Here is a 27,669-nt window from a genome sequence, read left to right on the forward strand (position 1 = left end):
GGTTAAGGATCCGGCGTTGCCGTGAGCTGTGGTGTAGGTCGCAGACGCAGCTCGGATCCCAAGTTGCTGTGGCTGTGGCGTAGGCCGGCAGCTACAGCTCTGATTCAACCCCTAGCCTGGGAACCTCCATATGCTGTGGGAAGTGGCCCGATAAAAGGCAAAAAGACAAAAAAAAAAAATTGCAGTGGAGGCAGAAGCCGGGTGAAGGCTACATGTGCCCACACTCATGGGCACCCTATAGTGGGGGTGTCAAGGATGCAATATTTGTGAATTGCTGCATGATTCTTAAAAAAGAATAAAACTGGTTTACAAGGGAAGAAGAGTTCTTAAAATTTTTTAAAAACTATTTGTGTGTTTTTATGGAAGCAACCTAAATATCTGTTGACAGATGAATAGATAAAGAAGACATGTGTATGTGTGTATATATAATACAATGGACTATTATTACTCAGCTTTTCATATAAAAAAAGAATGAAATAATGCCATTTGAAGCAACATGGATGGAACTAGAGATTTCTATACTAAGTGAAGTAAGTCAGAGAAAGTCAAATATCATATGATATCACCTATATCTGGAATCTAAAAAAAAAAAAGGTACAGATGAACTTATTTATAAAACAGAAATAGATCCACAGATGTAGATAACAAACATATGGTACCAAAGGGAAAAGGCAGGGAGAGATAAATTAGGAGTTTGGGATTAACATGTACACATTACTATATATCAAATAGAAAAACAACAAGGACCTACTGTATATAACACAGGGAACTGTACTCAATATTCTGTAATAATCTAAATGGGAAAAAATATGAAAAAGAATAGATATATACATATAATTGAATCACTTTGCTTTATACCTGGAGCTAACAAAACATTGTAAATCAACTATATTTCAATTTCTTTTTTCTTTTTATGGCTGCACCTGCGGCACATGGAAGTTCTCAGGATGGGGTCAGCTGCAGCTGCAGCCTATACCACAGCCATGGCAACAACAGATCTGAGCTGCATCTGTGATCTACACTGCAGTTCGTGGCAACACCGGATCCTTAACCCACTGAGAGAGGCAAGGGATTGAACCTTCAACCGCATGAATAGTAGTCAGGTTCATAACCCGCTGTGGTATATGCCAAATCTTGAACCCATTGTACCAGGCTGTGGATCAAACCCATGCCTCCACAGTCAGGTTCTTAACCCACTGCACCACAGCAGGAGTGCCCTACCTCAGTATTTTTAAAAAGAGTAAAGTAAAAATAATTAATTAATTAAAAAGATAAAACAACAATAACAAAAAACAAAATCGTGCTTTTAATTATTTAATTTATTTCAAAATAAAAAGTTAAAAACACACCACTATGATGGGAATCACAATATAGCAGAGGGAGGAAGATGAGAAGAAAGAGTAATGTAGGATGATAGAAATCTGGCCAAAAAAAGACAGGAAGGGTAAGTATAGCGAGATAAACAAAGGCAGAGGAGGTGAACATAGATCAGCCTCCAGGTGAAAGGGTGTGTCCTTACCTGGCTGCCTATTTCTTTCATGTCTGCCTTTTGCCCCTTGGTAAAGTGGTCCTTGTGAAACAAAGGTCAGGTTGGGTCACTGTTCCCTTGATTCCTCTGACATCCCCTACCCTGTGCATAGACTCCTCCACATGGTACTGAAGTCCCTCCAGCATCAGACTTGCTCCATCCCTTCCCCCTCTTCTCTACTGCATCTGTTCTCCATCCTCCTCCCAGACACCATCCACCTCTGTGCTTTCACTTGAGCGCTTCATGCTGCCCACTCCCCACTCCTACACACATGCTCTGTCTTGCTCTTGAATTCTGCTTCTCTTCCAAATTAAACTCTGAGCTCCATGACAGCAGGGACCCCTCTGGGTTTTGCTCACTGTGTTCCCCCAACACCTGGCACATGCTAGCCCCTCAGTGGTATGATTTGGCTTCTGGGAATCTAGGAACAAGCCACCAGACTGGAATCCTCACCTGCGTGGAGACAGACAATGAACAGCATGCATTTTAGGGGTTAGTGCTACAGAGAAACCCATATCAAGGGGAGGAGGTAGGGGGTTGGGTGTGGGTATGGATATAATTTTAAGTTAGGGTTGTCAGAGAAGGCCTCATGAAAAACTGGAATGGAAGCAAAGATTTGAGGCATGAGAGAGAAGATACCTGGGAAGAAGTTTCTAGGAAGAGTTGGAATGGATTGGTTATTCCTCGCCATCCCTCAGAACTCTGCAGATTTCTATTGTAACATATATTTGATTGTGTCTTATTTGATCATTGATCAAATACTTGTTTTCCTCATTAAATTAGAATTTCTTAAAAACAAAGACAGTAGTTAGCATTTATGGTGCATTGTTCAGTGTCAGATGCTAGGCTCTTTAAATGTGATGTTTCCGAGTTCCTGTCATGGCTCAGCAGAAGTGAATCTGACTAGCACCCATGAGGATGCAGGTTTGATCCCTGGCCTTGCTCAGTGGGTTAAGGATCTGGCGTTGCCATGAGTTGCAGTGTAGGTCACAGATGCAGCTCAGATTCCATGTTGCTGTGGCTGTGGCATAGCCTAGCAGCTACAGCTCAGATTAGACCCTTGGCCTGTGAACCTCCATGTGATGCAGGTGCAGCCCCTAAAAAGACAAAAAAAAAATAAAAATAAAAAGTGATGTCTCTTTTAATCCACACAACAAGTTAACAAAGTCTTAGCTTTCCCATTTTACAGGCAGGAAAACCCAAGCCAAGAAAATTCCTTGAACTTACACAGCCAGAACATAGCAAAACCAGCATGTGAATCCACTTGTGTTGCTAAAAACCAGCTTCTTTCTGCAAAGCCAGATCACCTGCCATTCATCCTTATACTCAGTGTGTCTTTGTAAGATATAATAGCACTTCATATGCTGTGTACACTTAGAAAGCTTTAACTAATCACTGGAGGAATATTTGAGTAACCCGTTTTATGATGTAACTAATTAACTTTTTAAATAAAATGCCACTTCAGTAGACCACAAAGACTATTCAAGAAATAGAACTAATAGCTAACATTGATGTGCCAGACACTGTCTGGCCACTTGACATATATTAAAAGTTGGTTAAAAAGATTTTCAAGTGGGAGATCAGATGAGTGGTTTATAAAGTGTCGGTTCCCTACTTAAAGAGAAGGCAACTCTCACACTTTTACAATAACCGTGAATTTCTGTCCTTGCAGCTTTACCAAGATATTTTTTCAGTGGACCCATGCCTCACTTATCTTGCTATCCATGGGGAAAAAATCCTTGAATAAAGAATCCAGGGCTTCCCATCGTGGCTCAGCAGAAATGAATCTGACTAGCATCCATGCAGATGAAGTTTCCATCCCTGGCCTCGCTCAGTGGATTAAGGATCCAGCGTTGCCGTAAGCTGTGGTGTAGGTCACAGACGCGGCTTGGATCTGGTGTTGCTGTGACTGTGGTGCAGCCCTAAAAAAAAGACAAAAAAATAATAATCCAGGTTGCATTCAGGAGAAATATTAACTGGAAATTAACATCTCACATGTCCCTAGTCTATTTTTTCAGAATCTTTGTGGAATTTGCAGAATTAAGGAAAATGGTGACAATTTAAATTATATTCTCAAAAATATATATACACATAGGAAGCTGTCCACATATTTTAAGATGCATGCAGTATGTTTACCAGTTGAATTGGTAATTTAATAACTAAAGTGTCTAGAATTGTTTATATGGAAATCCTTTCCAATCCTAGGTTCCTTGGGTTTGAAATATGTATTGTTTGGAAATTTGCAAATGGTGATCCAGCTCTCACAGGGAGGCAATTCCCAATCACTTGCCAGTCAAGGTAATTCCATTAAACTTTACATCTGGCCTTTGAAAACAGTCTCACAATATGGGGACAGCAGCTGGTGACTTGGATAAATGCAGTAATTCTCCAGAGACTACACCCAAGAAATGGAGTTGGGGGGAGATGGTCATAGGATCCACCCATAGCAAACCCACCAGGCTGCTGGGGAGCCTTTAACATATGGGCAAGATAGAATCAGAACAAGAGGCAGAGGTGGGAGGCACCCAAAGGATCTCTGCTTGGAGCCTGGCCAATTGCAGTGGCTGATTCAGGATGCTTCGGCTCCTCGAACCACACGAACTTGTTAAACATCCACAATGGACATTTAATAAGTTGTTAAACTTATTAAACATCCAGTGGGCTCCAGGATGGTCACTCTTTTTATTTTACTGGAGTATAGTTGACTTACAGTGTTGTATTAGTTTCAGGGGTCTGGCAAAGTGAATCAGTTATACATAAGAACATATCCATTCTTTTTCCCCATATAAGTTATTACAAACTATTCAGTAGATTTTCCTGTGCTATACAGTAGGTTCTGGTTAATCATCTTTTTTATACAGTGGTGTGTATATGGTATTCCCACCCTCCCAATTCCTCCCTTCCAACCCTCTGCAGTTTCCTATAATAACCATTAGATCGATTTTGAAATCTCTGAATTTGTTTCTGTTTTATAAATAAGTTCTTCAGATTCCACATATAAATGATATATATTTGTCTTTCTCTGTCTGACTTACTTCACTTAATATGCTAATCTCTAGGTCCATCCATGTTGCTGCAAATGGCATTATTTCACTCTTTTTATGGCTGAATAATATTCCATTATTTCACTCTTTTTATGGCTGAATAATACTCCATTGTATATTGTATACCACATCTTCTTTATCCATTCCTCTGTCCATGGACTTTTAAGTTGCTTCCATGTCTTGGCCGTTGTAAATAATGCTGTAATGAATATGTATCTTTTTGAATTATGGTTTTCTCTGGATATACGCCCAGGAGTGGGATTATTGGATCATATGGTAATTCTATATTTAGTTTTTTAAGGAACCTCCATACTGTCCTCCATAGTGGTTGTACCAACTTACATTCTCAACAACAGTGTAGAAGGGTTCACTTTTCTCCACACCCTCTTTAGCGATTATTGTTTGTAGACTATTTGATGATGGCCATTCTGGCCAGTGTGAGGTGATACCTTATTGTAGTTTTGACTTGTATTTCTCTAATAGTTAGTGATGTCAAGCATCTTCTCATATGTTTTTTGGTCATCTGTCTGTTTTCTTTGGAGAAATGTCTATCTAGATCTTCTGCCCATTTTTGATTGGGTTTTTAAGGGGGTTTTTATATATAAAGATCCATGAGATGTTTGTTTGTTTTAGAGATTAAGCCCTTGATGTTTTCTTCATTTGCAAAGATTTTCTCCCATTCTGTGGTTGTCTTTTTGTTTCTTTTTTTTATGGTTTCCTTTGCTATGCAAAAGCTTTTAAGTTTAATTGGGTCCCACTGTTGTTTTTTTTTTTTTTAATTTTCATTATTCTAGGAGGTATCACTCTTATAATTACCATAATAAGTAAAAGTGACCCAAGGTCGGATGTACCACACTATATGTACCTGGAGCATCCTTTTTCTGCAATCAAGCTAGATCTGAAGCCCAATCTTAAATACATGCCACCTGATTTACTGGAAGAAATCACTGCTTTAACTTTCTTCAGATTCGCATGATTAGAGGGCTACTGTGAGCAAGTCGCTGTATTCCTGAGTGGGAATGAAAAAGTGGCCTGGTGACTGAGAATCCTGAATTAGGGAAGAAAGCCATATGCCCTCTAGCCAGAGCTGGGATTACCTATGGATCTAGAAATCTGATATGAAACCACAGGCTGCTCCCCCTATCATCTTGTCCTTAGTGGAGGCAGCCCTGTAATCAAATAAATTACACATATTTGAGATAAAATGGCCAAAAAAAAAAAAAAAATACCGTCCAGGATCAGACTTCCAAGACATCTCCTCTGGCTGCATTTGGGAGGGTGCATTTTCTCCTTAGACAGGTGACTATATTTAAATACTGGTAAAAACAAACAGACCATTAGGACCGTTTGTGGTGAGTTCTCTTTCAGCATTCTGATCAAGTAGATCCCTCGTTTCCTTTCCATGCGGGAAGATTGGCACCCCAGGCACTATCACTGGCTGCTTGAAATTAAATGCTTTCTCTTTCTCTCTGGGAAGCCAGCCACCTTGCTGTGGTGTTTCTTGAGGACATCTCCCCTCGGGCTGCCCCACCTTTTTGGGTTCTTTCACTTTGCTCCCAATAGGCACATTCCTCCTGGGCTCCCAGCCCCATGTCCTCAGTGATGGGAACTGCATTGAAGGGGCATCTCCAGCAGCTTGTGGGTGGACTTCTGATGAAGCATGTGATGCAGTTGGTAGGATCTTTTTCCCTTTAACACCCTCCAGTGGTACCCACTGCCACTCTCACAGCTTCTTCCTGCCTCCTCCTCATGTAGCTCACTACTCAATATTTGATGATATTGAGAAATTATTGTTAATTAGTTTTATGTATGATATTGTTACTGAGGTAGTGTTAAGAAATATATACACACTGAAATACTGATGGATGAAAGGTTATCACTCCGAGATTTGTGAGGTGGTTGAATGGCTGAGATTAGAAGGGAAACAAGGAGTTCCTATTGTGGCTCAGAGGTAACAAACCCAACTAGTATACATGAAGACGTGGGTTCAAGCCCTGGCCCGGCTCAGTGGGTTAAGAATCCAGCATTATCATGAGCTGTGGTGTAGTTTTCAGATGCAGCTTGAATCCTGCATTGCTGTGGCTGTGGTGTAGGCTGGCAGCTGCAGCTCCAATTAGACCCCTACCCTGGGAACTTCCATATGCCATGGGTACAGCCCTAAAAAGACCAAAAAAAGAGAGTGAAATAAGATTAGCTATGAGTTGATTATTTATTAAAACTGAGTGATGGATGCAGATGGGTTCATTATAATCTTCTATATATTTCTGGATGCTTATGAAACTTTCCATAACAATTGTTTAGAAACAGCACCAGGAAACTAATGCTTCCAGCCAAGATGGAGTGTAAGGAAGTGTGTTTGCCTCGTGCTTGAGAAAAGAGGAAAGAGCAGTGTATAAGAAACAAGGTACTTAAGACCTGGAAGCAACCTAAATGTCCATCAGCAGAGAAATATATAAAGATTGAGGTATGTACAATGGAATATTGGTCATAAAAAAGAATGAAATAATGCCATTTGCAGAAATACAGATGGAGTTAGAGGTTATTATACCAAGTGAAGTAAGTCAGAGAAAGACAAATATCACATAATATCACTTATAGATGGAATCTAAAAAATGATACAAATGCATTTATTTACAAAACAGAAATGGACTCACAGACTTCAAAAACAAACCTGTGGTTACCAAAGGGGAAGGTGGGGAAAGGGATAAATTAGGAGTTTGGGATTAATATTTACACACTACTATATCTAAAACAGATAATCAACAAGGACCTACTGTGCAGTGCAAGGAATTCTACTCAGTATTCTGTAATAACCTATATGGGGAAAGAATCTGAAAAAGAATAATATATATGTATAACAATCACTTTGCTATACACCTGAAACTAACACAACATGGTAAACAACTATACTCCAATATAAAATAAAAATTAAATTGGAAAAAAAAAAGAAACAAGACACTGAACATTAAGCAGGGAAGGACAGTGATCCCTGAAAGATGAGAAGAAACATACAAGGGTAGTCCTATGGTTGCCAAGCGCACTACCTTGAGAGTGTTTCTGGGATGTGGTGTCAGAAGGATCCCAGATGGAGCCTGGTGGACTCCCTGCGGTAGGGAGTCAGAGCTGGGGGTTGGAAAGAAAAGGAGATCAGAACACAAGAGGGGAGAGAGAAGCAGAGAGAATGCCAGTGATTTATTGAGGGTTTGCCTCTGCTACTTAGTAGAGTGCTGGCTGCTGCTTGTGTGTGGGGATGTTACAGGCAATCGAAGAAGGACCCAACTAAGATTAGAGGAAACAGTGCCCACTGCGACACAGAACCAAGGGCAGTGTCTGTACCCACTGAATGTGATTTCTAGAAGGGTCTTGCCTCAGTAAGGGCAAATAATTAACCCTGAAATAAAATAAAACAAACCATAAAAGTTGAGCACAAAAGGATCAAATTGTTTCCAAGAAATGTAACTATATTCCAAAACAAAGCTCAGTAAACAGTTACAGAAATATAAACTCCTCCAGCACCAAACAGTATAAAATTCACATTCTCAGTCATCCAATCAAAAGTTGGCAGGAATGCAAAGACATGGAAAAGTATGACCCATAGTGAGAAGTTATTTAATCAAAACCAACCTAGAACTGACATAAATGCTAGAATTATCAAAGCTATTAAGAGGTACTGAAAGTTATAAAAACAATAGCAGAGTTGAATAAACTATGTGTTCAAAAATTTAAGTAAAGGTGTCGAAGACATTTTTAAAGATCCAAGTCAAACTTCCAGATGTGAAAACTATGTGAGATTAAAGAGAAACTCAATAGGATAAGAGCAGCTGGGGTATTACAGAAAATGAAAGATTAGTGAGCATAGAGACATAGCAATAGAAACTATCCAAAATGAAACAGAGATAAAATAGAATTAAATTTAAAACACATCAGTGAACTTTGGAAGAAGTGCAGTCAGCCTAAAATAGTATAATTGGAGTTCCTGAAAGAGGGGCATGAGCAAAAGAAAAAAAATAATAGAAGAAACAAGCAGTACCTTGGCGGGGTCTTTCCATTGCTAACCACCCCTGCTGGAAAAGAAGCAAGGCCTCAAATCAAAGACTTCTGTTTCCCCCTTAAAAACTAGAAAGAAAAAAAAAAAAAAAAGAACGAATTAAACCCAAAGCAAACAGAAGCAATGAGGAGCTCCCCATCGTGGCTCAGTGGTTAACGAATCCGACTAGGAACCATGACTTTGCGGGTTCAATCCCTGGCCTTGCTAAGTGGGTTAAGGATCCGGCGTTGCCGTGAGCTGTGGTGTAGGTTGCAGATGCAGCTCGGATCCTGCATTGCTGTGGCTCTGGCCTAGGCCGTAGGCTACAGCTCCAATTAGACCCCTAGCCTGGGACCCTCCATATGCCACGGGTGCGGCCCTGGAAAAAGACAAAAAAAACAAAAACAAAAACAAAAAAACCACCAGCATTCATGTATGTTCTCACATATGTATTTCTGGAACTTGATAATCCAGGAGTGACTTATCTGTGTAGGCCTGGCTCCATCTCGCATGAGATTGCAGTCAAGTTGGGGATGCTGTCATCTGAAGGCTGAGCCTGGGGGATCTGATTCAGGTTTACTCACATGGTAACTGGCGGGTCTCTTGGCAGGGGACCTTGCCTGAATATATGCCTGATTATTCTCATGAGACGTTGGTTGATTTCTCCCAGAGTGAGTGATGGGAGAGAGAACAAGAAATAGAGAGGAAGAGAGAACAAGAAATAGAGGGAGAGAGAAAAGGAGCCCAAGGTGGAAACCCCGATATTTCACAAACGACATCTCATCATTTCTGCCATACCTGGTCACACAAATCAACCCTGGTCGAATGCAGAGGGGATGACACAAAGGTACAAGTAACAGTAGGTGGTGAAATTGGATTGTTATGATCATTATACAACTGCAGATATGATAAATTCATTTGAGTAATAAAAAAAAAAAAACCAGTTGGTGGGATCATTGGGGGCTATCTTGGAGTCCATCACACACGGAAGAAGATAGAAGCAGCTACTGGCAGGGGAGGGAAATTGTCATCAGGGCCAGTTGGAGTATCAGTTAACTGAAGTGTCTCTGTGAATTTTGCTGAAGCCAGTTAGACCATCCTGTGTCTTACGTTCTGGTCCACCACTTCCTGACCTGAGGGGATCACTGGACAAAGCAATCTAAATCTGAGCCTCAGTTTCTGCAGATTAAAATGGTGGTGTGATCTAATGAAATAATGTGTGTACAGCACCAAGTATATAATAGGGCCCCAGTAGAGAGCAGTAATCAATACTTCATACAAATTGCACTTTTATTCCCTTCACCCAACATAATTTTATTTCATTTCAAGATAAAGGACCAGATGTGCCAAAGTCCATCAGGGAGGGTCCCAAAAGACCACTGAAAAGACCAGTTTCAGATTCATTTTCTTTTTATTTCTTGATATTTAGGATATATTATTCTGTCACTGTGTGTCATTTGCCTAATTAATCATGGCTGTTCCTCTAGTACTATTCTCCATGGTTTGCTGTGAAATGTTAAAGTGTATGTCATAATCTTGGAGCTGTCAGCATAATCCCCCTCTTCTTCCTGCCCAAAGTATTTCGGTAATAACAATCAGGCCTATAAGAATAAATACTACTGCTTTTAATTCAGTATTAAATTTGGACGAAGTGTGGAGATAGAAACAGAGATGGAGATGGGAGATGAAGATGGGTGATGGAGATGGAAGATTAGAGATGGAGGTAGAGACAGATCCATATTTCCAAGGTTATTGATTACATTAAATCTTTCGAAAGAATGACCTTTTGGCTTTATTCTTTCCATTGTTAGTTATCTATTTCATTAAGTTCTGATGCTATCTTTATAAATGCTTAATATATTTGATTATAGATCTATCGTATCATTGATTTTTTTCTTTAACTGTTCTTTGTTACTTTTTTCCTTCCCTTGTTGTCTTTTCATTAAAATTGGTATTTTTAACTAGTTTATATGGATACTTCAATCAGTGGTTGGCAAACTTTTCTACAAAAGGACGTATATAGTAAGTATACTAGGATTTGCAAGTCACATATGGTCTCCATCACTTATTCTTTTTCAACTATTTAAAAATGTGAAAGTTGGAGTTCCCATCATGACTCAGAGGAATCTAATCTGACTGGCATCCATGAGGATGCAGATTCAATCCCTGGCCTCGCTCAGTGGGTTAAGGATCCGTCATTGCCATGAGCTGTGGTGTAGGCCGCAGATGCAGCTCGGATCCTGTGTGGCTGTGGCTGTGGCGTAGGCCAGTGTAGGCTGATGGCTACAGCCTTGATTCAACCCCTAGCCTGGGAGGTTCATGGATGTGGCCCTAAAAAAATAAAAAATAAAAAAATGTGAAAACTGTTCTTACACATCTTCCAAAAACAGGGGCAGCTTAGAGTTGGCCTGCAGGCCATAATTTGCCAACCATTAACTAAATTAATGAAGCCTCTTCTTTTCAGATATTTATATGGAAGGCTAGATATTTCTGCTGTATTCCCAAGCATTTGAAAGTTTTCTGTTTATCTTTTGTCATTGATTTCTAACACACACACACACACACACACACACACACACACACACACACACACACACACACACACACACACCAAGGCAAGGGCAAGCACTGACTGATAAAGCTGATAAAGATAAAACAAACCACCTTTGGCTTCAGTTTATTACATATATAGACAGTGAAAGGAAAAGTAGCCAGATGTGCCAGGCCCCAGGTTCTTGTCCCTCACACTAAAAAGGATGACACTGAAACAGTGGAGCCACAGGGCTGCAGAGTGATCCTTGGAATCCCCATGGCTGAGAAGCCAGTTCTAGATTGCATTTAAATCTATACTGACCATTATCATCTGCATGTTCTATCAGTGACTGAAAGCGTTTTGTTAAAATGTCCAGCTGTGTTTGTGGGTATGTATATTTCTCTTTTATTTTCTGTCTATTTTTGTTTTGAAGTTTATTTTTTTTTATTCATCAACAACAATATTTACTGAGTAACTATTACATGTAAGGCACCACGATCCATTTGGAACAGATCGCAGAGGACTTTTTTTAGTACATTTAGTCTTGTCACCTCTTCCTGTTGGACTGACTCCTTTATCATGATAAACATTTTTTTCTAAGTTTATTAAAGTTTTACTTTCTTCAAAGTCTCTTTTCTCTGAAATTAGTATTTCTATATTAGCTTTTGTTTGGTTAGTGTTTGCACTATATGTTTTTCTATCTTTTTACTTTCAACACTTCTGACACCTTGTATTTAAGATGTAGCTCTTCTAAGCAATATGTAATTAGGGTTTTTTTTAATCCAGTCTAATAATCTGTCTATAACATGGAGTATTTCATTTTCCTGCATTGGATGTGATAACTGATATATTTTATTATAGATCTAACATCTCATGGTTTTCTATTTTTCCTTTCTGTTCTCTGTTCCCTTTTTTTTCATCCTTCTTAGCTTTTTTTATAAATCAAAATGCTTATTATTTAATTTTCCCTCTCTAGTTTTTTAGCCCTATATCCGTTACTATTCTCTTAGAAGTTACTATTGAGATTACAACCTACATCCTTGACAACAGAGTTCCTCTTAAATTACTGCTTCTGCCACACTTCAGACAGTTCAGGGAACTTGGAATTTAACTCCATTTACCCCCTCCTGTTTTTCATGCTAATGCAGTCCCATAATTTTATTCTATTTTAAACCCCATAAAGCAAACATTATTCTCTCTGGAGTCAGTACTCATTTAGACATTTAAAAATTCCACTACTCCTTATTCTTTCCTTTACCTCTGGACTTCAATCTGGGGTCATTTCCTTCTGTCCAAACAACACTCTCAAGTATTTTCCTTAGTGTGGTTGACTGGCAATAAGTTCTCTCAGATTTTGTTTATCTGGATTTTTTTTAATTTTACTTTTATTTTTGGAGGATAATTTTTACAAGATATGGAAATCTGGACTGGCATTTGTTTTCTTTCAGCCCTTTGAAGATATCATTCCATCTTCTCTGGCCTTCATTATTCCATTAAGAAGTCAATTGTCTATCTCCTTATTGCTCATGTGAACATAATGTCTTTTTTCTCTTCCTGGTTCTAAAATTATGTTCTTCATCTTAGATTTCCATCAGTTCTGTTATAATGTGCCTACTTGTGTTTTCCTTCTATTTTTCCTCTTTGTAGTTCATATCACTTCTGAATCTGTGGCTGGATATCTTTCACTAATTTTTGAAAATTCTGTCATTGTCTTTTTTAAAATATTGCTCTGTCCCACCCTCTATATTCTTCTTTCTGGGACTCAGTTGTACATATTTTTGATAATACTTATCTGTTCTCATGTTTGTATACTTACACTTATATCTCTTATCCACCACCCTCCCACCCCCACTGTGTGTGTATGTGTATATGTGTGCATGTGTGAGTGAGTGTGAGTATGTGGGGAGGGGGAGAGTGCACTACAGACTGGACTTTTCTTTCTGATCTATCTTCCAGTTAGTTTATCAATTCTCTTTGAATGAGTACCACGTCAGCTCTTAAAGATACCATTGTGCTCTTATTTTTAGTTATTCTCTTGCTCAGTGCCAGAATTTCCTCTTGGCTTATTTTATATATCCCAGTTCTCTGCCAAAGTTCTTTAACTTCAACATATTTGTTATAGTTATTTTAAAGTTTATGTTTAATAACTCCATTGTCTAGATCTCCTGTTTTTCTGTTACTTCCATTTGCTTTTCTCTTATTTTCCTGTCCTGTCTTGATTTGTCATAACCCTGGATTATGGATATTAAATGAATGCTGGATCTTGGATATTAAAACTTGAGATACAAATTTAGGCTCTGGATGATTTTATCTCCTTCCAGAAAGGATTAAATTTGCTTATTTCAAGAAGTTGTGATGGGAGTACTAGCAATCCAAGACCACTTTAAGAGAATTGGAAATTTAAGGGATTTGAAGTTGGACTTATTTCCATTATGGCTTCTCTATTTCTAGTTCGCTATGACTCTTAGGATGTAGCCCTTACAGTTACCAGCTGAAAACCTAGGTCTTGACCAAGGTCTTTTCTTCTTGTGGGCCCTAAATTCCAGTTTTTGTCTTCCCAAATCCAGATGTGTTGAAAGCTCTGCTCACCTTTTCAGCCTCTCTGCCACTGCTCTCATCATTGGTGATACCCCCAATGGGGAAAGTGGCTCTCAGTGCAGAGCTTATCTCTCCTGTCTTCAATCCTCTCCCAGATCTTAGCCTTAAAATTCCTTATTGCCCTCGTATTCTCTGATGTCATCAGACAGCCTTCTTTCTTATATTTCTTATATTTCTTTATTTTGCCATGTTTTCTAGTTTTTCCAATGTGAGTATTGGTCAGAAACAACCTAGTTCTCCATTGCCAGAAACAAAACTCCCAAGTATGGTTTGAATTTGTTTACTGTGATATTGCTGATAAATGCTTCAATATAAGAATAAACATATAGTGTTTTGTGTATAATATTTTTAAATCAAAGAATCCCATGCTGACTGATGTCAGCATTATATATCTATTCTCTAAATAAAATAATATTACTTAAGCACCTGTGGAAAAGAGCGGTTGTAAATATTACCTATTTAATCTCCAAATGGACTGCTTCCTTCCAAAACAGAAGTTGTTACATTAGACAGTTAATGTGACAGAAGTCAACATCAGCTGTGTAGCTTTGTGGTATCATAGGTTACACTGATGAATTGTGTATAGGATGTATAATTCCCTTGCTATTAGATGTCATACATTTTTATAAGCAAAGGGAACTTTTCAAAACCATGAACATAGGTTGTCTGCTATTGTTTATGTTTTACAAATCCTTTTAGAACATTTAGTTAATTTTGTTATCCATCTACATCCTGACCCATTTATTTTAAACAACTTCATGTACCAGCAGTACTAAGAAGTAACTTCCCATGTTGAAAGGGATTTGATATGTTCCCAGCTCTCTACTTTTATGCGTGCTTGTGTATGTGTTTATGATGGATGCGTCTAAGAGCCTGCCCCAGCTCTGCAACATCTTGTCTCTGTCTCTCTGTGGCTGAAGCAGACTTGCCAGGGCTTTGCAAGTGAGGATTGTAAAATAGTGGAGCAAAGTTTCACAATAACCCTATAAGATCTAGCAAGAGATGCTGATGTGAAATCTAGGTAGTTCTACGTTTGCTTGGACCAAATATTGCAAACCAAGAGTGGCTATGATTGGAATATTAGCATATTTGTAGATCACTAGATACAAGCCAGTAATTTTGCTGGAGGATCATCTAGATGTTTAACTTCGGTTGAGATAAATGAGCTTTTTTCCTAATAATGCTGTCTTATAATGGATACTGGACTCAAAGGGTATCCAGAAAGGCCTATTTGCTTTGATACTGGTCTGCTCCCACAGTGCGGCATTTGTAGATTCCCCACGGCCCCAGCAGAGCTAGTTCAGTGCAGGGGGTGTGACCCTCACCCTTCATTGCTTCCAGTCCCTGTGCAGCCAGCACTATCTCCCTTGTGGCTGGAGAAAGGAGAAGTGGGGGAAGGGGGCCCTGCTCTGGAGCCCAAGGCCAACAGACCCTTCCTTGGTGCACTGGGGCAACATCCCAGGAGTGCGGCTGAGAGACTTCCTTACAGAATTAATGGAATGTTTGGCCTTAGGCAGAGATTAAGCCATTTCAGAAAATGAGTCTGCAAAAATAATTGATTGTTCTCTGCTTTAATCAGTTTGTTCCATGATTTCAGGCCTCTGTTCTCAGCAGATCAGTGACGGGGCTGGGTGAGCCTGAAGGTGCCCCTAGTGAATTTGCCCACCTGGAAACTGTGTGCCATGCCACCGGTGTAGCGGGTGCTTATACACATACTGCTTATACACATGCACATTTGGTGTTGCCCTGGCCCCACTCGGATGCTACCGAGGACCATCAGTCATCCGCTCACCCAGAGTCTCGGTCTGGTGCTCAGGGAAAGCAGGATGGGTTTCAAATGCAAGCAGTCTCATCAATGGAATGCATGCATGGCCACTGTCCCCAGAGCACATGGGTGTCTAGTGTATCTCCCACATTTTCCAGGATTAAGGGGAGAATGTGGGGGATATACACACAGGGTGTCTGTGGCTGCCCTGTAGGGAGACAGTAATACCTGCCCTCAGAAGCCTGTGTATGCACACGCAACACTACACTCACACTCGCACACACTGCACATTTACCATCCATACCCATCAGACACACACACCCCACCCATTCACCCTACACACCCACTGTTTAACCCTTGCCAAATAGCACACACACTCACTACATAATACAGACATACATACATGTACACATCTCATGTGCATATAAATACCTCACATGCCTGCACACTTTACATGTATGCACATACCTCTTAAGCATACACCCCACCCCTACCACAAATGCATGTGTAGTCTGCACACCTGCCACACAACACAACACATTGAGTGCATGCACTACCCATGCATATAGCGTAGACAGAACCCCCACACTCAGTCCACCTCCACACATACACAGCATATCCCATACACACAGCAGAGGACGGGCCCATCAGCCCCTGTCCCTTCAGTGCTGTGTCCCAGTCCCTCCCTCTCCCCTCTGGCCACACCCAGGGGGCACTGTGTGAATGAGAACAAAGTAAGGGCCTTATCTGGACAGAAAGCAGAAGGGAATAGATCATAAATGTTTCAGTTGGAACTGAAAATATTGAGCACGTACGTGTGCGTGTACTTACATGCTAAGTATATATATATATATATACATATATATACATGTATGTAATTTTAAAATAATACACATAACTTTATGCTTTTGTGAGATTTGCTGTTTCTGAAACTTGTGAATTTAATTTGTCTGTCTACCATCGTGGCAGGTAATTTTGGAAACCCACAAAACATAGACTGCAAAATTTGAATGCGATATGTGCATAAACCTGGTCCATACTGGCTCCTGTTCTAGGGCCCTGGAAACCCTATTTGTCTTCCTTTTTGCTTCACAGGCCTTGAGCAGCAACAGGAAATCATGGTCCAGAAAAGGACCCCTGGCATTTTACACACCGAGGGCTCAGGTGGGGCTACATTCCCTGGACCTATGTGAGCTTAGCAAGCTGCTTGATTTCTTTAAGCTGTTTGGTTTTCTTCAGAGCCAAAGCAGATGTCATCATCCTCCTCCACCTATAGCAGGGCTGTCACAAGATTAAAGGAGATGTCAGGTGTAAAGTAGCACAATTCCTAACATACAGTGATGCTGAAACTCGGCCTCTGTTCACTGGTGCCGAATAGAAACACAGGGACAGTTTTGGGTGAAGTAGAAAAGAATAGCTTTTTTACTTTGCCAGGCAGAGGGAGCTACAGCAGGCTAGTGCCCTCAGAACTGTATGTCCTACCCTGGAGTGGGTATTGAGGAGTCTTGTAGTGTTCAAGGAGCAGGGTGTGGTCACATCGTGGACAGTCTCCTGATGGGTTGGTGGTGAGCTAATCCGGAGTCAGCATCATCAACCCCAGCAGGGTCTGGGGTCTGTGTGCTGGTGGGCAGCATGCAATTAACTTCTTCCACCTGGTGGGGTTTTTAGTCTCTGCACAACAGCTCAAAGGACACGGCTCAGAATGTTATCTACAGTCCTTGAGGAAGAACAAAAGGTCCTTGACTTTGTTGGATGGCTAAAGTATTATTATTTTGTCTTACTTGACTGTCTTTCTTTCTACATTTTTTCACTTCTCTGATTAAATTTATTCTTTTAATTTAATTTTATTTATTTGAATTTTATGGCTGCATTCATGGCATATGGAAGTACCCTGGCCAAGGACTGAATCTGAACCACAGCTGTTACCTACACTGGAGCTGTGGCAATGCTGGATCCTTTAACCCACTGTGCTGGGCTGGGGTTCGAACCTGCACCTCTACAGCAACCGGAACAGCTGTAGTCAGATTCTTAACCCACTGTGCCATTTAACCCACTGTGGAAACTCCTAAATTTATTCTTTGACTAAAGTTTTTATTTATTTTTTTTACATACAACAGGCAAGCGGAGGACATGGGTGGGGATCTCTTCTTGGAAGGCCCCATAAGGTCCTACTTGGTTAAACTAGTAGGTCCTCCCAACACATAGTAGGTCCTCCTGACATGTAGTAGGTACTCCAGTAGTAAATGAAATGATGAATGAAAAAGTGAATGAATGAGAGGGTGGATTCCACTAAACTCCCAATATACAAATCCCTCCCATTAAAACCAAACTCAAATCAAACACAAAAGCAAAGAAACAGACAAGTATAGAAGACTAGGGCCTTCTCCTGACCTGACTGTACATTCTAGCCACACTGAACTCCGTGGCCAGAGCCTGTCCTCAGCCCTCCTCAGTCTGCATGCCTCCTGGGCTGCCTGCTCCTCGTGGTCTTGCTCACAGAAGTTTTCAGCTGCTGCAAAAGTTCACACAGGCAGGGTCTGCTTTCCAATCCACCAGCCTGTGCAAAGCCTGAGGAGCAGAGGTGAGGAGCACAGCTTCATCTTGCTGGGTTTGGCACCTGACCTGGCTCTGGGTGTCCTCCCCTGAAGTCCCAAGTGGGAGTCACATGTTGTCCTCTCACCCACATTTCTGGGCACCTGCGCGAGCCAGTTCCTGACTCGGCACATTAGGTAATGCTGTCCTCTTCATGCCTCTCTGGCAGTTGTTTGCAGGCCTTTTTCTTTTTTAAAATAATTATTTCCCCTTATGAGTTATTACTGGATATTGGATACAGTTCCCTGTACTAAACAGCAGGATCTTGTTGCTTATCTGTTTTATATATTGTAGTTTATATGTGTTAATTCCAAGCCCCCAATCTATCGTGCTCCCCACCTTTCCCCTTTGATAATCATAAATTTGTTTTCTATGTCCGAGTCTGTTTCTGCTTGGTAAATAAGTTCATTTGTGTTTTATTTTATTTTAGTCTTTTTAGGGCCACACCTGTGGCATATGGAGGTTCTCAGGCCAGGGATCGCATCAGAGCTGTAGCTGCCAGCCTATACCACAACCACAGCAACATGAGTTCCTAGCCATATCTGTGACTTACACCACGGCTTACGGCAACGCCGAATCCTTAACCCACTGAGCAAGGCCAGAGATCGAACCTGCATCCTCATGGATACTAGTCAGATTTGTTTCTGCTGAGCCACGATGGGAACTTCCCATTTGTGTTATATTTTAGATTCCACATATAGCAGATATGGTGTTTGTGGTATTTGTCTTTCGCTGATTTACTTCATCTAGTATGAGAATCTCTAGGTCCATCCACATTGCTGTAAATGGCATTATTTCATGCTTTTTTGTGGCTGAGTAGTATTCCACTGTGTATATATACCACATCTTCTTAATCCATTCCTCAATCAATAGACATTTAGGTCGTTTGCATGTCTTGACTATTGTGAATAGTGCTGCTATGGATATAGGAGTGCTTGTATCTTTTTGAATTAGAGTTTTCTCTGGATATATGCCCAGGAATGGATTGCTGGATCATATGGCAATCATATTTTTAGTTTTTTAAGGAACTTCCATACTGTTCTCCATAAAGTGGCTGCACCGATTTACATTCCTACCAACAGTGTAGGAGGGTTCACTTTATCCACACCCTCTCAGCATTTGTTATTTATACACTTATTAATTATGGTCATTCTAACCACTGTGAGGTGATACCTCATTATAATTTTGATTTGTGCTTGTCTAATAATTAGTGATGTTGAGCATCTTTTCATGTGCCCTTTGAGCATCTGTATGTCTTTTTTGGAGAAGTGTCTATTTATATCTTCTACCCATTTTTTGATTGGGTTGCTTTTTTGTTGTTACATTGTATAAACTGTTTGTATAGTTTGGAAAGTAAACCCTCACCTGTCGCATTGTTGCAAGATTTTTGCTGAATGTGGTTTTCAGCTAAAATCTTAGGGAATGCCCATAGGTCAAATGGTTGGAGCTGCTCTCGCTGCCACCAAGGCTAAGAGCCCAAGCCTCCCTTAAGGACAGCAAATGTGCTGCAGAACCACAAGGCTCACTGGGCCCCCTGTCAACTGCATCCCAGGGAAACCCAGCCCCACTCCCTTGGAATCTCTTGGGTTCACCCAGCCTATCTGAGCTCAGCCCTTTGAGGACAGGAAATTGCCCTGCTTTCTTTTGTTTTTATTTACTTTTAATTTAATTTTATTGTAGTTGACTTACAGTGTTGTATTCATTTCAGGTGTACAGCAGAGTAAATTAGTCATACATATAAATATATCCACTTTTTTTCCCATATGGGTTATTACAGACTATTGAGTAGATTTTCCTGTGTTATACAGTAGGTTCTCATTAATCATCTATTTTATACAGTAGTGTATATGTGTTATTCCCACCCTCCCAATTCTTCCTTCCCACAATGATTTCACCTATGATAACTATAAGATTGGTTTTGAATCTGTGAGATTGTTTCTGTTTTTAAAATAAGTTCTTTGAGAGTCTCTAGTTCCATCCATGTTGCTGCAAATGGTATATATACCACATCTTCCTAATCCAGTCATCTGTCAATGGACATTTGGGTTGTTTCCATGTCTTGGCTATTGTGAATAGTGCTTCAGTGAACATGCGGGTGCATGTGTCTTTTTTTTTTATTTCTTTATATTCATGTTTTTTCTACTGCACAGCATGGTGACCCAGTTACACATACATGTATACATTCTTTTTTCTCACATTACATGTTCCATCATAATTGACTAGACAGAGTTCCCAGTGCTACACAGCAGGATCCCATTGCTAATTCATCCCAAAGGCAACATTCTGCATCTGTTTACCCCAAGCTCCCAAGCCCTCCCAGTCCCTCCCCTTCCCCCTTGGCAACCACAAGTCTGTTCTCCAAGTCCATGATTTTCTTTTCTGTGGAAAGGTTCTTTTGTACCATATATTAGATTCCAGATATAAGTGATATCATGTGGTATTTGTCTTTCTCTTTCTGACTTACTTCACTCAGGATGAGAGTCTCTAGTTCCATCCATGTTGCTGCAAATGGCATTATTTTGTTCTTTTTGATGGCTGAGTAGTATTCCATTGTGTATATATACACATCTTCCTAATCCAATCATATATCAGTGGACATTTGGGTTGTTTCCATGTCTTGGCTATTGTGAATAGTGCTGCAAGGAACATGTGGGTGCATGTGTCTTTTTTTAAGGAAAGTTTTTTTAGGATATATGCCCAAGAGTGGGATTGCTGGGTCATATGGTAGTTCTATGTATAGATTTCTAAGGTACATCCATACTGTTCTCCATAGTGTTGTACCAGCTTACATTCCCACCAACAGTGCAGGAGGGTTCCCTTTTCTCCACACCCCCTCCAGCATTTGTTATTTGTGGACTTATGAATGCTGGCCATTCTGACTGGTGTGAGGTGGTATCTCGTGGTAGTTTTGATTTGCATTTCTCTAATAATCAGGGATGTTGAGCATTTTTTCATGTGCTTGTTAGCCATCTGAACGTCTTCCTTGGAGAAATGTCTATTCAGGTCTTTTGCCCATTTTTCCGTTGGGTTGTTGGCTTTTTTGCTATTGAGTTGTGTAAATTGCTTGTATATTCTAGAGATTAAGCCCTTGTCAGTTGCATCATTTGAAACTATTTTCTCCCATCTGTAAGTTGTCTTTCTGAGGGAAGTAAGTCAGAAAGAGAAAGACATATACCATATGATATCACTTATATCTGGAATTTAATATATGGCACAAAGGAACCTTTCCACAGAAAAGAAAATCATGGACTTGGAGAATAGACTTGTGGTTGCCAAGGGGGAGGCAGGGAGGAGGAGGGAGTGGGAGCTCGGAGTTAATAGATGCAGACTGTTGCCTTTGGAATGGATTAGCAGTGAGATCCTGCTGTGTAGCACTGGGAACTATATCTAGTCACTTACAGTGAAGCATGATAATGTGAGAAAAAAGAATGTATACATGTATGTGTAACTGGGTCGCCATGCTGTACAGTAGAAAAAAAAAATAATGCATCAGGGGAAAAAAAAAACAGCTGAGAAACTGAGGGATAAGTTGGGATTAGGCAGATGAATGGTGCATCACAGGAAATAATTCCTGTGAGGGCCAAAGTGAAGAAAAAATAGAAAGAAGACAAAATCAAACACACATGGTGTGTTCCAGAAACCAAAAGTGACCCATGAAGCTGGGCTTGGCATGCAATAATAACCATAAAAACTTTGTTGTGCCTAAACAGTATTTTTTTTTTGAAGACTTGGAGGGTTTACTTTTCAAGGAAAAAAATGATTCAGCATGTCAAAAGCTACATTTAAAACCTTTTCAGTATTCCCTCTTTGCATGTCAACAATAAAAACTTCTCTGTGAAGTTTGTATCATTTTATTAGATTCCATATATAAGTGATATGTGATATTTGTCTTCCTCTTTATGACTTGCTTCACTCAGTATGATAATCTCTAGGTCCATCCATATGCTGCAAATGGCATTACTTCATTCTTTTTCATGGTATGATAATAGTCCACTGTCTATATGTACCACATCTTCTTTATCCGTCCCTCTGTTGCTGGCCATTTAGGTTGCTTACATGTTTTGGCTATTGTAAATAGTTCTGCAATGAACATTAGGGTACACATATTTTTTGAATTAGAGTTTCCTCTGGCGATATGCCCAGGAGTGGGATTGCTGGATTATATGGTAGTTCTATATTTAGTTATTTCAGGAACCTCCATACTGTCCTCCATAGTGGTTGCACCAATTTGCATTCCCACCAGCAGTGTAGAAGGGTTCCCTTTTCTCCACACCCTCTTCAGTTTTTTTTTAACTCCTAGAGGAAAACATGGGCAGAACATTCTTTGACATAAATCACAGCAATATCTTGTTTGATCCACCTCCTAGATTAATGAAAATAAAACAAAAATAAACCAATGGGACTTGATTAAACTTAAAAGCTTTTGCACAGAAAATGAAACCATTTTTAAAAAGAAAGAAAGAAAGGATGGGAGAATGGGAGAAAATCTTTTCAAACAAAGCAACTAAGGGATTAATTTCCAAAATATATAAAACATCCCATGGAGCTTTATATTAAAAAATATTTAAAAATGGGAAGAAGATCTAAATAGATATTTCTCCAAAGAAGACATATGGATGGCCAAAAAGCACATGAAAAGATGCTCAACATCACTAATTATTAGAGAAATGCAAGTGAAAACTACAGTGAGGTAATATCTCATACCAGTCAGTATGGCCATCATCCAAAAGTCTACAAACAATAAACACTCTGCTTTTCTGAAAGCCTGAGAACCTCATTACTTTTACTGACCCCTCACCATCCATCCATCAGGAAATCCTGCTGACTTCTCTTCAAGAAGCCCCTGCCCTTACCCTAGGACCACAGTCCAAGCACTGCAAGCCTTTGCCTCCTGCTCTCTGCTCTGCTCTTTAAGGTAAAATGTAAAATACAAATCATTTCCATAAAAAATAGAGATTCAACTGAACAGTTTGTCAAAATTACCAGAGATGGCTGGAATTTGATTGGGATGGCATTGACCCTGTGAGGATGGAGTGTGGAACAGCCCTGCAATGGGGAATAGAGCTGGAAGACTTGGCCCACCTGCTTTTCAGCTACAGTAATGAGCACAGGGTACCCTCCTGTGAGGAGAGATGAGCATGTAGCAGGGGACAGGATAAAATCCAGAACTGGACCCACACCAATTGTCAGCTGAAAGGTCACCAAGGGTAAGAAAAATAAAGCAAAGTTTTTTCAACACAAGGGGCAGGAACACCTGTAAAATAGTATGTTTAAAAGTCAAGAAAGAAAAAAGAACCTTGACCTTCTGCCTCATACCATACACACAGACCACTTCAAGGTAGGTTGTAGGCTAAACATAAAGCAAAAACCATGAAGCTTCTAGAAGAAGGAGTCAGGGAGAAAAAAAATCTTCATGACCGTAGAGTTAGCAAACATGTTTAGAGAGGCCAAAATAAGGACTAATTAGGAAAGCGAAAACAAATGATAAATATCATCAAAATCAAAATCATCAAAAGACACTTAAATAGGAATTCACAAACAGGGAAATAATACTCATGAAACATCTGATAAAGTACCTGTGTGCGTGTGTGTGTACATATATATGAATTGAAAACTGATAATATAAATATATAAAAATATATATAATTTGTAAATAGTATATAAACAACAACTGAAGATTAATCCTCAAAATAACGCCATTAAGAAGTGAGCAAGTCGGGCAGTGGGTTAAGGATCTGGTGTTGCCATGAACTGTGGTGTAGGTTGCAGACACAGCTCAGAGATCTGGTGTTGCTTTGGCTGTGGTGCAGGCCAGCGGCTGCAGCTCTGATTTGACCCCTATGCTGTGGGTGTGACCCTAAAAAGAGGGGAAAAAACATTTTTTAAAAAGTGAGCAAGAGACTTAAAAAAAAAAACACACACACACACAAATGACCAGTAATCACATTGGAAGATTTTCAAATCAATCATCAGAGAAGTAGAAATTAAAAACATAGTGAGGTATCACTACACACCCACCAAAATGGCCAAAATCAAGAACACTGAGAATACCAAGTGGTTAGGATGTGGACTAAATGCAGGTAATGCAGCTGTCTTACGTTGCTAGTAGGAAAGCAAAATAATAAAACCACTTTGGAAAACAGTTTAGTGATTTCTTATAAAATAAAAATATAGCGTTCCCACTGTGGCACAATGGGGTGTGTGGCATCGCTGCAGCATCAGGATGCAGATTCGATCCCTAGCCATGCACAGTGAGTTAAAGGATCTGGCATTGCCACAGCTACGGCATAGGTCACAACTGCAACACTGATCTAATCAATCCCTGGCCCAGGAATCCATGTGCCGTGGGATGGCAAAAAAAAAAAGAAACAAACAAAAAAACCACTTTCTCCTTGATCCAGCACTTCTACTCTTGGAAATTTACTATAGAAAAATGGAAACAAACATCCACAAAACAGCTTGCACTTGGAAGTTCATAGAAACTTTATTCATAATCACCTAAATCTAGAAACTACTATATACCCTTCCTTAAGTGAGTGGATGAACCAAGCGTGATCTATCCATACAATGCTCAGCAGTAAAAGAAAAAAAAAGAAAAAGAAAGAGAAAGAAACAATCTGCTGGTGTATGCTACAGCATGAATGGATCCCAGAGACCTTAATCTGAGCAGAGAGGCCGGACACAGAAGAGTACATATTGCATGATTGCATTTAGATGAACTTCAAAACAGCAGCTGTGTAATAGATAGGTAAGATTCTAAAGATGCCCCCATGATTCTTGTTCCCCGCTGTGCAGTTAGACAATGATCCAGGTGTAAAGTCCAGATGGGTGAACTTTACAGATGGAATTCATGTTGCTAATCAGCTGACTTTAAAATGGGTTTTTCTGGATTTTCTGGGAGGGCACAAGGTAATCTCAAGGGCCCTTGAAAGCAGAGAAGGAGACAGGTGTTAGATGAGGGAGAAAAGGTCAGAGAGATCTGAAATGTGATAAGAACTCAACACACCATTGCTGGCTTGAAGGAGGAAGAAGGGGTCCAAAGCCAGGAAATAAGGGAGTCTCTGGGAGTTGACAGTGACCTCCTGCAGGTGACTCTGTGCTGCCTCCATGTGGGACTGAATCCCACCACAACCAGGAGCGAGAAGCAGACACAGCCCTTCCCACACCTCGACCTTGAGATCATCAGTCTATACTGTGTTAAGCCAAAGTGTGTAGTCAATTGTTATGAAGCTCTAGGAAGGATATGCCCCCTTCCTGGCATGATGGGTATGGTCCAGGCCTTGACTGTGGCCCTGATGACACACATGGGCACTTAAAAAATCATCAAAGTCAGCATTCATTCCATGTTGTAAAAATGATACTACAGAAATTTTAAAGAGTCAGGGATGTCAGAACATTCTTTCTGCAACTGCTAACCAGCCGATGGTCTTGTCTCTCCCAAAACAAGAATCTGTGACTCTTCGGCACCCACTCCATGCTGGGGCTGCCCCCCTCCTCCATGGACACGCTGTAGCCACACAACCCATAGCTGGGGCCGACCTTGCTGTTCTCATGACTGATAATGCTGTCTTCCAAAGAGCCCCGGACTCCTTCCCTATTTCTTTGGATCTCTCACTTTATTAGGGAAAATTATCTGATGCCAGAGTGCTAAGGCAGCACAGAGTAGGTGCCCCCTGAATCCTGTTGAGTGCATGCATAGGCCTCTTGGGCGGCTGCAGTCCTGGCCCTCAGGCCTTACATGGCCCCTGGCTTCCCAGCCTGCACCCAGCTCTGCCATCACCCTCATGTGCTTAACCTGGGAACTCTGCCTTCTCCACCAGGGAACCTGGGAAGGATGCAGGCACTGTCTTTCCAAATCTTAACCCCTACGTGGTTATGACTTGACTCTTTTGTAGATGAAGGGTCCCAGTAGGATTTCATTAAATCTGCTTAAACAAAAAATAACCTGGGAGACCAAGCCAGCCTTTTCTCTCTGTGGCCGACTGCCTGGGGGCAGCTGTTTAAATGGCTCACTTTTCGAGGCCAATCCTTCTCCAGGGCTCTTACTCCCCAGGGAAGAACCTGACTGGCGTGTGACACTTAGACCCCGGTGGCTACTCCATTGCTAGCCTTGGGATATGTATACACTGTGGAAGAGGGGCTGGTAGAATTGGATGGAAAGAGCTAGAAGGCTTTCTTAGAAGCCACAAATTAAGACTCCTCCTGGAGGCTAGGTTGGCAAACATCCAAGAGACATAAAATGATTTTTTTTTTTCTTAGCTCTCCAGGATTCAGTTTGATTTCAGTTTTTAAAAGCTACCTTGGGAATTTTTAACTGAAACAATTAAACTGAAAGCAGTAAATTTCCTTTTAACCACGATGCAGCTCCAGGGCACGGAATGCAGAGCAAGGGCCACACTAAGGGTGGACAGTCACTGACAGTTTAAAGGTCAGCAAAACAGACTTGGATTTTCAGGCCTGAATCTTTTCTTTAGACAGTTGACTGTCTTCGATTTTATGAAAATCAGAATCCAGATTCTTTTTAAAGCACGATTTCAAAGATCAAAGGCCAGGAGATCTTACTTTAGGATGAAGCTTCTTTTAATGGTGGTAATTTCAGTGAGTGGCATGAGGCTGGTCTCAAAGAGACAGCAGTGACTGATGGCTTGAAGCAAGATCTTAAGTCTCTGCTCAGGACCTGAACCTGGGCAGCCAGGGTGAAAACCAGGAATCCTAACCACTAGACCACCTTGAGGCTAGAAGCAGAATTGCCCTGATTCTTGACCGCTGTTGAAAGCAAGAATATTCCAAGGAGGCAAAGACTGTAAAACTGGTATGAAGTTTATTATTAGAATAATAATACAGTACAATACGTGGGAGAGCACACAGAGAAATAGTCTGTTTGTCTAAGGCAGAAGCAAAGCAGTAATACACACCCAAAAGAGACGTGTGGGTGCGGGCATCCTCCTCAGCGAGGAGTGCACCAGAGAGGTGATTGAAATCACTTATAGAGGACAGTTCTTCTGGGTCTTTGTTTTCCTTTGGCTAATTATTTTATTTCTCACACCTGAACAGACCCAGGGCCCTCCCTGATATGCGTGCACATCTTTTGGCAAAGATGGCTTCCAGAAAACAAAGGGCTCTGGGGTGGTATCAGGACTATGACCTGGTGCACCCTTCCCTTTTTGATCCCTAAGGAATCTTTCTGCACATGTGTAATTGGGGAGGTCTCTTTGACCTCAGGCATGATTGATGTGGCCATCAAATCTTTACTACTCCAGCAAAGCTCAGCTACTGCCATTAACTTTCTCCTTGAGGTGTCAAAGAGAAGCAAAGGCCCATTTATTCAGCCTAGTAAGTCCCAGCTGTTCTCAGCCCAGGGACCCATCTACCTCCTACCTCAGGGCTGGCTGCATGCAGGTGGTCTGGCTGGGCAAGAAGATTAAGCCTCAAGGAGCTGTCTGCAGCATGGGGCTTTGTCCCCACAGGTATCCACCTTCACTGAAGCAAAGTAGGGATGGTGTGGCTTAGATGTTAACAGGTCCAAACTTGTGCTGCTCACCACACAACCAGCCAATAAATCAAAAAAGACCATTCATTGGA

The 27,669-nt window shown here is 40.7% G+C and overlaps 1 protein-coding gene across 9 annotated transcripts in view; it reads left to right on the forward strand.

Annotated features, from left to right (window-relative positions):
• The window catches only part of OTUD7A (OTU deubiquitinase 7A), a 313,215-nt gene that overhangs the window by 194,681 nt on the left and 90,865 nt on the right, over positions 1-27,669 (forward strand). For 3 of the 9 annotated variants that reach the window (XM_085017243.1, XM_085017233.1, XM_085017249.1), the window contains exon 6: positions 3,734-3,826. The exons of the other annotated variants lie outside the window; for them this stretch is intronic. In XM_085017243.1, coding sequence (XP_084873369.1) covers positions 3,734-3,826 — 93 coding nt within the window. The remainder of the gene's footprint in view (positions 1-3,733; positions 3,827-27,669) is intronic. 9 annotated transcript variants of the gene reach the window in all.

The sequence above is a fragment of the Sus scrofa genome, chromosome 1, assembly GCF_054392235.1.
Source record: "Sus scrofa isolate SSC_HxYL_T2T_F1_AM1 chromosome 1, Sscrofa_HxYL_maternal_Yorkshire_Landrace_v2.0, whole genome shotgun sequence".
In the NCBI taxonomy this organism is placed as follows: Eukaryota; Metazoa; Chordata; class Mammalia; order Artiodactyla; family Suidae; genus Sus; species Sus scrofa.